The sequence below is a fragment of the Benincasa hispida genome, chromosome 8, assembly GCF_027475165.1.
Source record: "Benincasa hispida cultivar pf3 chromosome 8, pf3_genome.v1.1, whole genome shotgun sequence".
In the NCBI taxonomy this organism is placed as follows: domain Eukaryota; kingdom Viridiplantae; phylum Streptophyta; class Magnoliopsida; order Cucurbitales; family Cucurbitaceae; genus Benincasa; species Benincasa hispida.
This window is the reverse complement of record NC_143485.1, coordinates 31,645,963-31,659,192: the sequence shown is the minus strand read 5'-3', so window position 1 is coordinate 31,659,192 and position 13,230 is coordinate 31,645,963. Positions and strand designations below refer to the sequence as shown.

The 13,230-nt window shown below is 34.5% G+C and overlaps 1 protein-coding gene across 6 annotated transcripts in view; it reads left to right on the top strand.

Annotated features, from left to right (window-relative positions):
* Positions 1–12,379, top strand: part of LOC120082786 (Vacuolar sorting protein 39) — a 28,503-nt gene extending 16,124 nt beyond the window's left edge. Inside the window, exons 7-15 of one of the 6 annotated variants that reach the window (XR_016531356.1) lie at positions 994–1,042; positions 6,977–7,247; positions 7,468–7,523; positions 7,863–7,931; positions 8,063–8,174; positions 9,531–9,635; positions 9,724–9,813; positions 10,566–10,736; positions 12,041–12,379. Coding sequence is in view for 2 of the 6 variants with exons in the window: in XM_039038089.2 (XP_038894017.1) it covers positions 994–1,042; positions 6,977–7,247; positions 7,468–7,523; positions 7,863–7,931; positions 8,063–8,174; positions 9,724–9,813; positions 10,566–10,736; positions 12,041–12,133 (911 nt within the window). In the remaining 4 variants the exon portion in view is untranslated. Of the gene's footprint in view, positions 1–993; positions 1,043–6,976; positions 7,248–7,467; positions 7,524–7,672; positions 7,770–7,862; positions 7,936–8,062; positions 8,198–9,530; positions 9,636–9,723; positions 9,814–10,565; positions 10,737–11,887; positions 11,941–12,040 lie in introns of those variants that run through there. The other 5 variants (XR_016531355.1, XR_016531354.1, XM_039038089.2 and 2 more) reach the window with 5 other exon arrangements.
* Positions 12,380–13,230: the final 851 nt, after the last annotated feature.

Sequence of the window (13,230 nt, the reverse complement as noted above, 5' to 3'; positions counted from 1 at the left end):
TGTTGTAGAGTCAAGCGGGTTGTGCCATGAGATTAGTCGAGGTGAGCATAAACTAGCCCGAACACTCACAGATACAAAAGAATAATAATAATAAATAAATAATAAAAAATAAAAATAAAACAGCCCAGACCATGCTAGACCAAAGATGAGCCTTTGTAGACTTGAATGGATGATGAATAAGCAACATTCTGAAGCCCAACTCCTGTACTTTCTTTTTATAAATAAATAAAAAGGCTTTTTTCCCTTTCAAAAAAAATCAAGGGAATCCAGAGTGGGAGCAGCATGCCAATCAAAAGCAGTGAATAAAGCAGCCTAAATCCCAGCAGGTAGATGGTTCAGGGATTCATTTTTCTATTTGCAAAGACAACACCAAGATGATAGATGGATCCAAGGGCATCTTTTTTGGAGTCTGTTCATAGAATTAAGACAAAGAGTGCGGGATTTCCCATAGGAGGAATTTAATCCTTTTGGGACAAGTGATTTCCCATACAACTTCTTGGTGGTGCACTAATTACACCAAATTCTTTTGTAATTACAGCCTTTCTATGATTTTAAACAATTGGAAGGCTCTTATACATTAATCTTTGGGGGGGGGAGGAGTCGTCTCAACCCCTGCCCTTAGGTTGTTCTCCTTTGTTTTCCCTTGAATATGTGATTCTGTCTCTTGTCAAAAAAAAAAAAAAAATGAAAAATGAAAATCCTTTTGGGACAAGTGAACTTCCATATGTTCTTGAAAATAACCCGATTAGGTGAATGGGGGCTCGAAGCAAAGTGGGAAATCAGCGATTTGGCTGAAAAATTGCCTTTGTTGAGTCTCCAAAGTCATAGATCCTCCAGATTAGAGAAATTTTATGCTTAATTCACTTACTTTTGATATTGTAAAAGTTTTTAAGTCTATTATATCATATATTTATTCTATGCCATTGTAACTTCGGTTCTCCCTCCCTCCAAACATATTTACGTTAATGCAACCCTTTTTTCCCTCAATTTCAGATGACATAATAAGGGCTATTGATCCCAAGAAGGTAGAAATGCTTCAAAGGTGCGTCTTAAATTGACTTCATTTTACTTCCTTTTTCTCTTCCTTTTAAGCATCTTTCCCCATCTTCGTGCTCACTGTGTTGCCATAACTTTGAATCCCCTATTCATTTCTTTGCTCATTGTTCTTTTGCGAGACGTTTTTGGCATATTGTTTTGGAAGCTTTTGGATGGTCTTTTGTCTTCCCAAATTCTATTTTTGATCTCCTGGCATCTTTGTTTGTGGGCATCCTTTTGGTGGTACCAAACAGTATTTGGTTGGTTATTTTGCGGGGGGTTCTTTTGAACTCTTTGGGGTGAATGTAACAATCGGCTTTTCAGGGACATCTATTCTTCTTTTTGATAGATTTTCTTATTCGGTTCTTACTAATGCTTTTAATGGGTGTAAATCTGAGTCTTCTTTTACATATTATAGTCTAGCTTTTTTTCTTCTCCATTGGAGAGATATCTTGTAATCACCTATAGGTATTCAAGTTTTCCTAATTTCATTCATTTAATGAAATGTTTTTTTTATTCTAAAAAGTTAGAATACAAATGTCTTAGTGAGGGTGCGTGGAATTAGATAGATGGCAGGGTCTTTTTTAGGAAGGATTTTTCAATTGATGTAAATTCATGAAAAGATGAAACTACGAATAAGATGGACTAAGAGACCTATCGCCACCTGCAAAGTGGGAAAGGCTCTAGTAAAATTCTTTAGACTGCTATTGCTTTGAGGTTTCCTTTTTTTTCTTTCTAGTTTGTTAAGTGCTCTGTTGGGGATGGGTCCAATATTTATTTTGGGAGGATTGGTGGGTGGGGATGGAGCCCCTTTTTGAGCTATTTCTGTAGCTCTACCATTTGTTTGAGAAGAGGTTACATTTGATTGTTTCCATGTTTATTTCTCTTGATCCTTCCCCCTTGCTTTCTTTGGGTTTTCATCGTCCTCTCACTAATCGTGAGTCTTCAGAGGTGGACCTTCTTTCCATTATTTCTCATTGGTGGGTGGGTTTTGGGATAAGGGATCTTCGGGTTTGGGAGCCTAAAAGGATGGGTTTCTCTTGTCCATCGTTCTTTCTTATCATTTGTTCCCTGTCTCCCAGTCGAGGGGCCTCAATTTTTTCCTCTTCTTTGAAATTCCTTGTTTGGAAAATCTTACATGGCAGAGTGAACACTTGGGGGTCACATCTACCAGCGTTCTACCTTGGTTTTGTGTCTGCAATAGTGTATCTTCTGCAAACAGTGGGAGGAAGTTCAAGGTTATCTTTTGTTGGGCTGCCATTTTCCTTGCTCCCTTTCATGAACTCACAATTCCTTTTTGTGATAAGTGGAGAGTTTTGTGGCAGGCTTGTTGTTTTGCTATCTTGTGGGGTGTGTGGTTTGAGAGGAGCAGTAGGATTTTTAGAGGGATGGAGATGTCATTGGAGGATGTGTGAGAGGTGGTGAGATTTAATACCTCCTTATGGTCGTCAGTTAATTGGAGTTTTGGTAATTATCAGCTCAGTTGTATTCTTTTGGATTGGAGTCCTTTCCTGTATTTGAGGATTCCTTTTGTGGGCTTTACATTCTTTCATTTTTGTCAATGAAATCTCTAGAAAAGGTGGGAATATTCCTACAATCTAGTTTTTGATGTCCAAGTAGAGCAATTAGATTAGGTTTTGTTCTTATTTGTTTGCCTCTGTAAAACTCCTCTTAGGTTTGATAGAATCAGAATACTTTATTTCATTCACTAAAAATATGAATATATACAAGTATACATGAATGACCAAAGAAGGAAAGCATACAAAAGGCCGCAAAAGGAAAACATGATAAAGATATTTACAATAATAAAAAACCCTAATATTAGAACTATAACACTCCCCCTCAAGTTGGATCATATATGTTAAACATGCCCAACTTGTTACATAGATAATCTATACGTGTTCCATTCAACGCTTCCGTGAAGATTTCTGCTAATTGTTTCCAGTCTTTACATATCCTATAGTTACCAAACCTTGTTGAATTTTCTCACGTACAAAATGGCAATCAACTTCAATATATTTAGTCCTTTCATGGAATATTGAATTAGAAGTGATATAAAGTACTGCTCGATTATCACACCACAATTTTGTCGATATGGTGATTTCAAATCTCAATTCAACAAGAAGTTGATATATCCAAATCAATTCACACACAGACTATGTCATTGCTCCATATTTTGATTCCGCAATTGAATGTGACACCATATTTTGCTTCTTACTCTTCCAAGAAATCAAATTACCCCCAACAAAAACACAATATCTTCAAGTTGATCTTCTTTCTTCTCTAGATCCTGCCTAATCAACGTCTGTAAAACATTGAATATTAGTATGACCATAATCCCTATATAAGAAACCATGCTTGGGAGCAACCTTCAGATTACATAGAATCTGTTCCAATGCAGCCCAATGATCAACTGTAGGGCATGACATATACTGACTCACAATACTCACCGAATAGGCTATGTCGAGTCGAGTCACTGTAAGGTAATTAAGTGTTTCCACTAACCTTCTATATCTTTTAGGATCTTTTAGCAATTCTTCATTTTTTGAGAGCCGTAAGTTGGGCATCATTGGAGTACTACATGGCTTAACCCCTAGCTTCCCCGTTTCAATCAACAAGTCAAGTACATATTTTCTCTGTGATAATAGTATTCCTTTCTTGCTTCTTATTACCTCAATTCCTAAGAAGTATTTCAACATGCCCAAATCTTTTGTATGGAATTGACTATGAAGAAAGGTTTTTAAGGACTGGATACCTAAAGCATCATCATCAGTAATCACAATATCATCAACATATACGACTAACAAGATGGCACCACTCTTACCTCTCTTAAAGACTGAATGATCTGACGTGCTCTTTTGCATTCCAAAGCTTTCAATCACCTGATTAAATTTACCAAACCAAGCCTGTGGACTCTGCTTTAATCCATACAAATATTTATGAAGGCGACACACCTTTCCATTCTCCCATTGAGCAACAAACTCTGGTGGTTGCTCCATATACACCTCTTGTTGAAGATCATCATGAAGAAATGCATTTTTAATATCAAGCTAATGTAAAGGCCAATGATTGATTGGAGCTAATGAAATAAACAACCTCACAGATGCCATATTTGCTACTGGAGAAAAAGTATCAGCATAATCAACGTCATAAGTTTGTGCGTAGCCTTTCCCTATGAAGCATGCTTTTAACCGAGCGACAGAACCATCAAGATTGACTTTAACTGCAAACACTTATTTGCAACCAGTTTCTTCCAACAATGAGATGTTTGAGCTTGACAAGACTTGATCTTTGGTCATCTCATATATAGGTGCAAGACCAACTAAGAAACTCATGATAAACAACTTTTCACGTTGAGCCATTAGAACTTTTGGATCAGTGCTAATTGACATCGAGGAATTGAATTCCGCACATGTATTTTTGACATCGATAAAGTAACTCGTAATGGATTTCTCTCCTTGATCGGGTTGATATAGATTCTTACAAACATCAAACACTCTATTAATATTCTCTTTCCCAGAATAAAGAAAATCCAAATATTCCAAAATAGTTTCTTGACTAATCGCAGTGATTTTCTAACTCAACGATTTCACAATCAATAGAATTCTTGATTTGTAAAAGCATTCTTGAATTGTCCTACCACCAAATCTTTTTAGTAGCTTCAAATCGGTGGCTCTTCCGTGATATGATCATCCATCTCAATGCTCCTAATAAAGTGGCGAACATTTGATCTCCATGAATAGTAATTTGATCTATTCAATTTGTGTTCAGATACTTTTGACACCATATGAATCATCTCAGACATGACTATTGGTTTCTTGTCAGCCATTACCTCAAAAAAAAAAAAAAAAAAAGATAGAAGAGAAGCAAACCCTAATTTACCAAAAAGATTTTTTTTTTCCTTCAATGAACCAAACAATGAGTATATAGTCCAAACAAACACACCACCAAAGAAAGGAAGAAACTTCAATGACACCCACAAAAGACTAGCAAAAACAGGCAGCGCACGTGCCTAGACGCACCAACGCATGGATCGACGGCAGAGGGAGGTGGTCACGCGTGAGCCTCACACAGTAGTCAGATGAACGTGGGATTTTGGGATTCTATAGAGTGGCGGTTGAGCTCCTCGATGGACTGGGCGGTGCCAATAAATAGCGAAGAAAAACAAAACACCTTTTTCCAACGACAATGGCGGCTGATGGCAGACAATGGCAGCTGACGACGGTGAACAAGCCGAAGACAACAACGGTGAGTAAAAGTATAAACCCACTCCTCCACAAAACCCTAAATGTAACACAAACGAATTCTAAATTCTCAAACCCTAAAGTTCATAAAAAACCCTAATTTTCTTGGACTCTGATACCATGTAAAACTCTTAGGTTTGAGAAAATCAGAATATTTTATTCCATTCATAGTGTACTAGAATGACCAAAGAAAGAAAGCATAGAAAAGGCCATAAAAGAAAAATATAACAAAGGTATTTACGATAATAAAAATCCCTAATATTAGAACTATAATAGCCTCAAATCATGTCTTAAAAAGCATGCCTCTACTTAGATTTCTACTATGTTCAAAGCTTTGCAGTGTTCTCTCTTTTGTTGTTCAATCATTCAATCATTTTCTCCCTGTATAATTTGTATGATTTCAGTGGCTTTCATTTTCCCTCACTAGCGATTTTTATTCTCTTCTTTACTTTGCATTTCCCTCATGCCTTCTGAATTTTTTGTTTCCTTTAAACATTTTGTCTCTTTTAATTACATCAATGAGAAATTTGTATCTTGTTCAAAAATATAAAGTATATATGTTTATATAGATATATATAGATTTTCTTTTTGGAGATTTCTTGTGGAAAAAAGATCCATTTTTGAAGTGCATGTTGGTTAATTCCTATCAACTATCACATTGGTGGGTTTTTTTTTAATAAATATTCGTGATGTTCGGGCCAGCACACCTCGACTAGTCTTACAGGACAACCCGCCTGAGTCTAGAACATTTGGGTGTCAAGAAAACTTGTAGGATATTAAATCTTAGGTCGGTGGCCATCATGGATTGAACCTATGACCTCTTAGTCTTTTATGAAGGGGATGTTCTCTCATTAGGCCAATCCATGATGGTTTGGGCTTAATGGTTTTCTTTTTAGAACTATAGATATGAAATTTAAACTCAAACTATAGGTGAGGAAACTGTTATTATTAGTCATGTTTTGTTTCACATCTAAATTCGTTTTGGGAAAAATACTTTTTTGGTCCCTGAGTTTTAAAAAATAGGTGCATTTGGTCCCTCATGTTTCAAATTAGCCGCCTATTCTTCAAAACTCAGGGAAAAGGTATTTTCCCCTTCTTTTTTCTTAGGGTGGTTTACACAATTCTTTTTGTCATACACACTGTTTCCTCATCCACTTAGATTGGAGGTCTTTCCTTGTCTATCCTCCAAATTAGGCTTAGGGATCCCTCATCCCTAAGTCTGTGTTCTTCTCTTTTGGTGAATATATTCTTTTTGATTCTTATCAAACTATACTTGATGATTGGAGGATTCCTTCTCCATCCGCTTTTCAAAGAGAGAGGCCGATTTTTGTGGGATGCGGGGTGTGTGCTATTTTGTGGGATCTTTGGAGGGAGAGAAACAATAAAGTGCTTCATGATGTGGAGAGAGACCATAGTGAGGTTTGATCCTTAGTGAAGTTTCATATCTCTTTGGGCTTTGGTCTCGATTTTTTTTTTTTAATTATTCTCTAGGTAATATTTTACTTAATTAGAAATCCTTTCTCTAAGGGGTTTTGTGGGCTTGGTTTTTTTTGTATGCCTTGTATTTTTTCATTTTTTCTCGATGAAAGGAGAAACTGTACTTGCATTCATATATGTGTGCATATATGCTATTTTCTTAGTTTTGTATTTTGTGTCTTATAGACCTTTTTTTCTGGTTGATATCCTCATCTGTTTAGGTATATTCAATGGTTGATTGAAGAGAAAGAGTCTTGCGATCCTCACTTCCACTCACTATATGCTCTTTCATTAGCCAAGTCAGCAGTCGAAGTCGAAAGTACTCAAAGCCTTGATTCCTCATCTGACACAAAAATCTCTGATCAGAGACTTAACCCAATATTTGAACAGCCAATCCGAGAAAGGTTACAGATCTTTTTACAGTCTTCGGATTTGTATGATCCAGAAGAGGTTTTACACTTGATTGAAGGATCAGAATTATGGTTGGAAAAGGTTGTTTGGATATTATTTTATCGAGTATCCTTCATTTGAATTTTTTATCTGAGGTTTTCTATCAAATCCTTATCTACACGTGTGTGTCTTTATTCTTTACACACAATGACAAGTGTTATATGTCGGAGTTCCCTTTTATTTAAGGTTACGTCAGGCTGGCATTTATTTACTTACTGGTCTGTGTTTCTTTCTAATGGTTTTTTCTTGTATGACTGGGCAGGCTATTCTATACCGCAAACTAGGGCAAGAGGCATTGGTGCTCCGGATTCTAGCCTTGTACGTTTCATATGAGATTCTAAACAGTTCATGGGCTAAATATGAATTGCTATTCATATAATCACTTGCTGAAAAATATTTTTTGTGTTTATCTTTGTTCTGTTTAGACAACTATTTCTTATCTAATCTGTTCTTGTTTTTAAAATGAGTTTCATTGGGAATTGGAAGAATTGTTTCACTTAGAGCAACTGCCCCGTTGGCTGCAAATTGTTGGACTTTGAATATCTTCTCATGTGAATTTATAATGTATAAACACCTGCAGCATTATTTAACTTATGAATATATTTTTTTCATGAACATGATAATCAATTACTCACAGAAACTCATATGATATGTCAGGAAACTTGAAGACAGTGAAGCTGCTGAGCAGTACTGTGCTGAAATTGGCAGATCAGATGCCTATGTCCAGTTAATTTTCTTCTGTTTGCTCATATTTGTTCTCTCAGTTTTACGTGCCCCAAACACCTCAATTTCAGTGATGCGTTTAAGACCTCAGTGCATTTTTTAAAGAACGCTTTGTGTTTACAACACAACTGTAGGTTACTTGATATGTATTTGGATCCTCAAAATGGTAAGGAGCCTATGTTTAAAGCTGCTGTTCGCCTTCTCCACAACCATGGAGAATCATTGGATCCGTTGCGAGTCTTAGAGGTATCGGATACTGCATCCCTCAAGTAATCACCTATTCCTACATTTATAAACATTGATTTCCTCGATTTCAAAACGAAAACAGAAAATGTCAGTTAGGGAATCCACCTAAAGAAGATTAGTGAAAATCTCTCCAAATGAAAGGAGAATAACTACAAAATTCCATAGCTAACAGACAGAAACTTCATTAGTTTTTCTTTTTGCATCTTCTCCTCTTTTTGTAAACCAAATTTTCATTAAGGTAAGTGAAAGAATACAAAAGGACAAAAGCAGAGGCCAGAGGGATATCCTTTACCATCTATGTTTTGGCCTCTAATTCATTGATAAGCCAAGCTGAACAATTTGTTGTCTTTTGCGAGTTGTTGAAAGAGAGAAATGGTAGAATTTTCAAGATATATTCACTGGTATATTCTTGCCCGTGGGGTTTGTGATTATCCTCTATTGTTAACTACTTTGGCTGGTTTGTTATGTTCTTTGGCCTTTGTATGTGAGAAGGTATCTAATGATCCCTTCGAGTGTACTTTATTCTATATCATTATGCTATTTCTTACCTAAAAAACCAAAATTGATGAGGCGGCTTAATAGATACTTGGTATCTTTGAGTTAATAATTATTTAGGCCTCGTTTGGTAACCATTTTGTATTTTGTTTTGTTTTTTTTTGTTTTTTTGTTTTTGTTTTTTTTTAAAAAATTAAGCTTATGGACACTACTTCCATATTCAAATTGCTTGCCAAATTTTGAGAACTAAAAAAAGTAGCTTTCAAAAGGTAGCTTTTGTTTTTGGAATTTAGCTAAGAATTCAACCATTGTACTTAAGAAAGATGCAAATCATTGTAAGAAATGTGGATGAAATAGACTTAATTTTAAAAAATAAAAACCAAAAACCAAATGGTTACCAAACGAGGCCTTAATTGTTCATTTAGATTAACTAGTATTCAATTAGTATTCATGTCTAATTAGTCATTTGTCATATTCAGCATTTTAAAATTCCTCTCGAACGCACGCATAGGCTCAAGGTGCAAGTCCCGCGGCTCACCTTGAAAAGGCGAGGTTCACAAAATAACCCCTGGGCCTTGGGCCTTTTTTCTTTATTTTTAAAAAATAGTAATAATTAGTTCTTTATTAACCGAATAATCAAATTTACTATGCTTAAATGCAAAAATTCTTGTGTTTAGGATTTTTTTTTTCATATTTCCACTTAAACTATGCTTTCTCTTCTTATTGTGTTGCTTTTATATTTAGTGCACTTACAAAAAAAGCCCTCACTTTTTTGTGCCTTGCACTTAAGCCCATACTATTTTGTTTTTATTGCGCCTCAAACTTTAAGCTTTAATAAACATTGGTCATATTTCCTTGTAGGCTATAATAGCCACCTTAGGGATGTGATAGGGAACCAAAGCCTTTTGTGGAAATCATATTAAAATAGGACTATAAATAGCCACTTTAAGGGTCTACTCCTTCATGGTAGATTTCCTTTCTATTCCGCTTCTGATTGTTTGTAAATAAATATATATATTTTTATATTCTTATCAATATTTGGTTTCAAGTGCAGACTTTGTCCCCAGATATGCCACTTCAAATTGCTTCAGAAACAATATTAAAAGTGTTGAGAGCTCGATTTCATCATAACTGTCAAGGACAGGTTCTCTCATTCTCTTTCTTTTCTCTCTCCCTGCAGCTTTTTACTTAATCTTCTACCACCCTCTTCTTTAGCATCTCAAGTCAATTGATCTCATTTGATGATGACACCTTCCCCTTAGTCATTTTCTGCATTAATAAATGATCCTCTTTCCGTCTATGATAAATTACTTTCTGAAAATCATGGTGCCCAATTCCTTTGACTATTTTTGTTTTATCTCAAGGTAAAAGAAAACAAGAATGTTTGTCTTGGTGATAGTTTCTACAACTGTGCATTGGTTAAATAGATTTTGAAGATTTTGTGAACTACTGGGAAGTATTTCTGGTGAAATTATTGTTTCTAGTGGTGTCATAGTGGAGCTCTCAGCGCTATTAAGGCACTGAAGAGGAGGCTGAAGCAGCAGTCGTCCACTCCTCTCTTCCTGCTATGAACCATCCATCCTCGATTCCTCAAACCCCAATTACTTCTTCCGTTTGTTCATGAATTATACAGACAGATGTTAGAATACCTAGGCACTCAGAAGCTATAATTGTAAACCGAAATCAAATTTATGGAGGCACTGGTTTGATCTAGTTGCCATCGCCATCAGAGGCACAAAGGACTTCTCTAAATTAATCCTTCCAAAAACTGTAGATACAGATTAAGAAATTGAATGTCTTTTTCATTCCGTGGAAAATTAGGAGCGTGGTACCTGCTAATTGATTAAACTGGGTGGATCAACTGCAGAAGGTTTAATTACTTCTTACTCTTTACAGATTTTACATAATACCTCCAGTGCTCTAGATCTTGAGGCGAGGTTGGCCAGACTGGAGGAAAGATCAAGACATGTTCAGATCAATGATGAGAGCCTCTGTGATTCTTGTCATGCACGCCTTGGAACTAAATTGTTTGCAATGTACCCTGATGACACAATTGTCTGTTACAAGGTTGGTACATGCCCACTTCTGCACCCATTTACAAGTTTTTATCTCTATTTGTTTCCCATAAATTTAAAATTACCACGAGTTTATTTCATGTTTTAGTCACTAAGTAAAAGTTTGGTATGTTTAGCATAGTCCTCTCTCAAGTTCAGATGCGGTGACTAATTGGTTAAAACTTGAAACTGTTTTTCCATTGTATGAAATTTATCAGTTAGGTCCATTCTAAATGACTCTTCATGTTTCTTCCCGTGATAGTTTGGTGATGGGAGAGGGTTAATGAGCATACTGTTCAAACTAATTTAATTATTAAGGTCTTGATTTTTTATTTTTGAAAACAATGTAACTGTCTTCTCACAATTTTTTTATAACAATTTTGATCTTTCCTAATGAAATTTTTGTTTTTTTTCAAACAAGTTTTTAAAGTCTGTTTGATAACTATTTAATTTTTGTTTACATTTTAAGAAAGTGTTTTAAAAAATTCAGATCAAGTTTCGAAAACTAAAAAAAATAGTTTTTAAAAACTTATATTTTGTTTTCAGAATTTAAAATTGAATTCAAATGTTTACTTAGAGAAGATGTAAACATGATTAAGAAACTGTGAGAAAACTAGCACATTTTAAAAAACTAAAGTCCCATTTAGTAATCATTTCGTTTTTAGTTTTTGTTTTTTAAAATTAAGTCTATAGATACTATTTTCATCTCCAAATTTCTTGGTTATCTACTTTTTACCAATGGTTTAAAAAAACCAAGCCAAATTTTGAAAACTAAAAAAAAAAAGTAGATTTTAAAAACTTGTTTAAATTCAGCCGTTCTACTTAAGAGATATGTAAATCATTGTAAGGAATGAGGAGGAAATAAATTTAGTTTTCAAAAACCAAAAACATAAAATGAAATGGTTACTAAATGGTGTCTAAATTTTATCAAACATGGTCTAAAAAATTACTTTTTTAAGTTTTAAAAACTTAGGTTGGATTTTTATAATATCCCAAAAAGTATATAACAAAACAAAGAGACCCATGAGTGGAAGTAGAAGTAATGTCTAAGCTTAATTCTCAAAAATAAAAAAACAAATGGTTATTGGGCACAAAAGTAAGATTTCTAGTTTTGACAGCTTTCTCAAACACGACCTTACTTGGATAAAAAGATTTGTTTTATAGGTTGTACAATTGTGTCCTTGAGTTCTAAAGATAGCTTTCCCAAACAATGAAGTACCAGCAGCCTAGTGTATCTCCTCAACCTTAAATACAATCTGCTATATTCTTGGTTAGTCTTAAGGGACTTCATTGTTTTGCATTTGATTTCTTATGCAGTGCTACCGTCGTCAGGGGGAGTCGACATCGGTCTCTGGCCGCAACTTCAAACAAGATATCCTGATCAAACCTGGTTGGCTAGTAATGGACTAATTTTGAAAACTCGACGCAGCCTTTGAAGGCTGGAAATGTAAATCAATTTTTAATATGTGGGAGGTCGAGAATAACCAAGTCATATTTATAAGCTATAAGCTCCCTGTTAACTTATGCATGACGTCTAGCTCCCTGTCATTGTATTGTAAATCTTAGTGAGATGTGTACTTTTTTCATGAAGATTGTAATTTGGAGAGAAATCTGTGGCTTGAATTCAGTGCCAATGAAGTTGGTTCTTTGTTCGAAGTTCTGAATAGAATTGAGGATTTTTTTTATAAAAAAAAAAAAAAAAAAAGAAAAAAAAAAGGAGAATTGAGCCTGTTGAGTTATCATACAAGAGTGAATTCAATATAAATTTGAAATAGTAAAAATATTCTGTATCTATACTATCTTGTCTTTATCTAACTATAGCTAAAAGTGGCTAAATGAGAGAATCTTTATCTACCTGTTTTGCTTTCCATTTTTAAGTATAGTAGTTTTTAGCACGTTTTATGCATGTGGTAGCCGTTAAGAGTAATGTGTTTTTCAATAAGAATTGATAATTATAATTATGATTATTAAAGCTCAACTCTATTTATTAAATTAAATAGTTTATAAGGGAAAAATTAGTTTATATAATTTAAACTGCCTATGTTTTTTTAAAATGAATATATAACAATCAAAATAAAAGATTTTTTTTTTCGTACAATATGGAGAAGGAATTTGAACCACATGTATATGAATCACTAGCACATAAATTTATACTTTATACTTATCAAAATAAAAGAAACTTTACAATTTTTAAATGTATAACAAATAGATATTAAGGATTGTATTGATTGTCAAATTGAGTATTGCTCAACTAACATCTATATGCATTAGTGACTACGATATCTATGATTATTGTATTAAGAAAATGAGAATTGCATTGATCAATCAATGCATATCCATACACTATATGAGTGATTGAATGCATTTCAAAAAAATGAAATAATAGTATTAAATGCAAAAAATAGGGGTAAACATTACCTGGTTGAGGATCATGATTAGGGCCCATGAGTTTGGGATGTCTCATTTATTCAGACTTTTCAGCAGCACAACAATTTTGGGAACGTCTC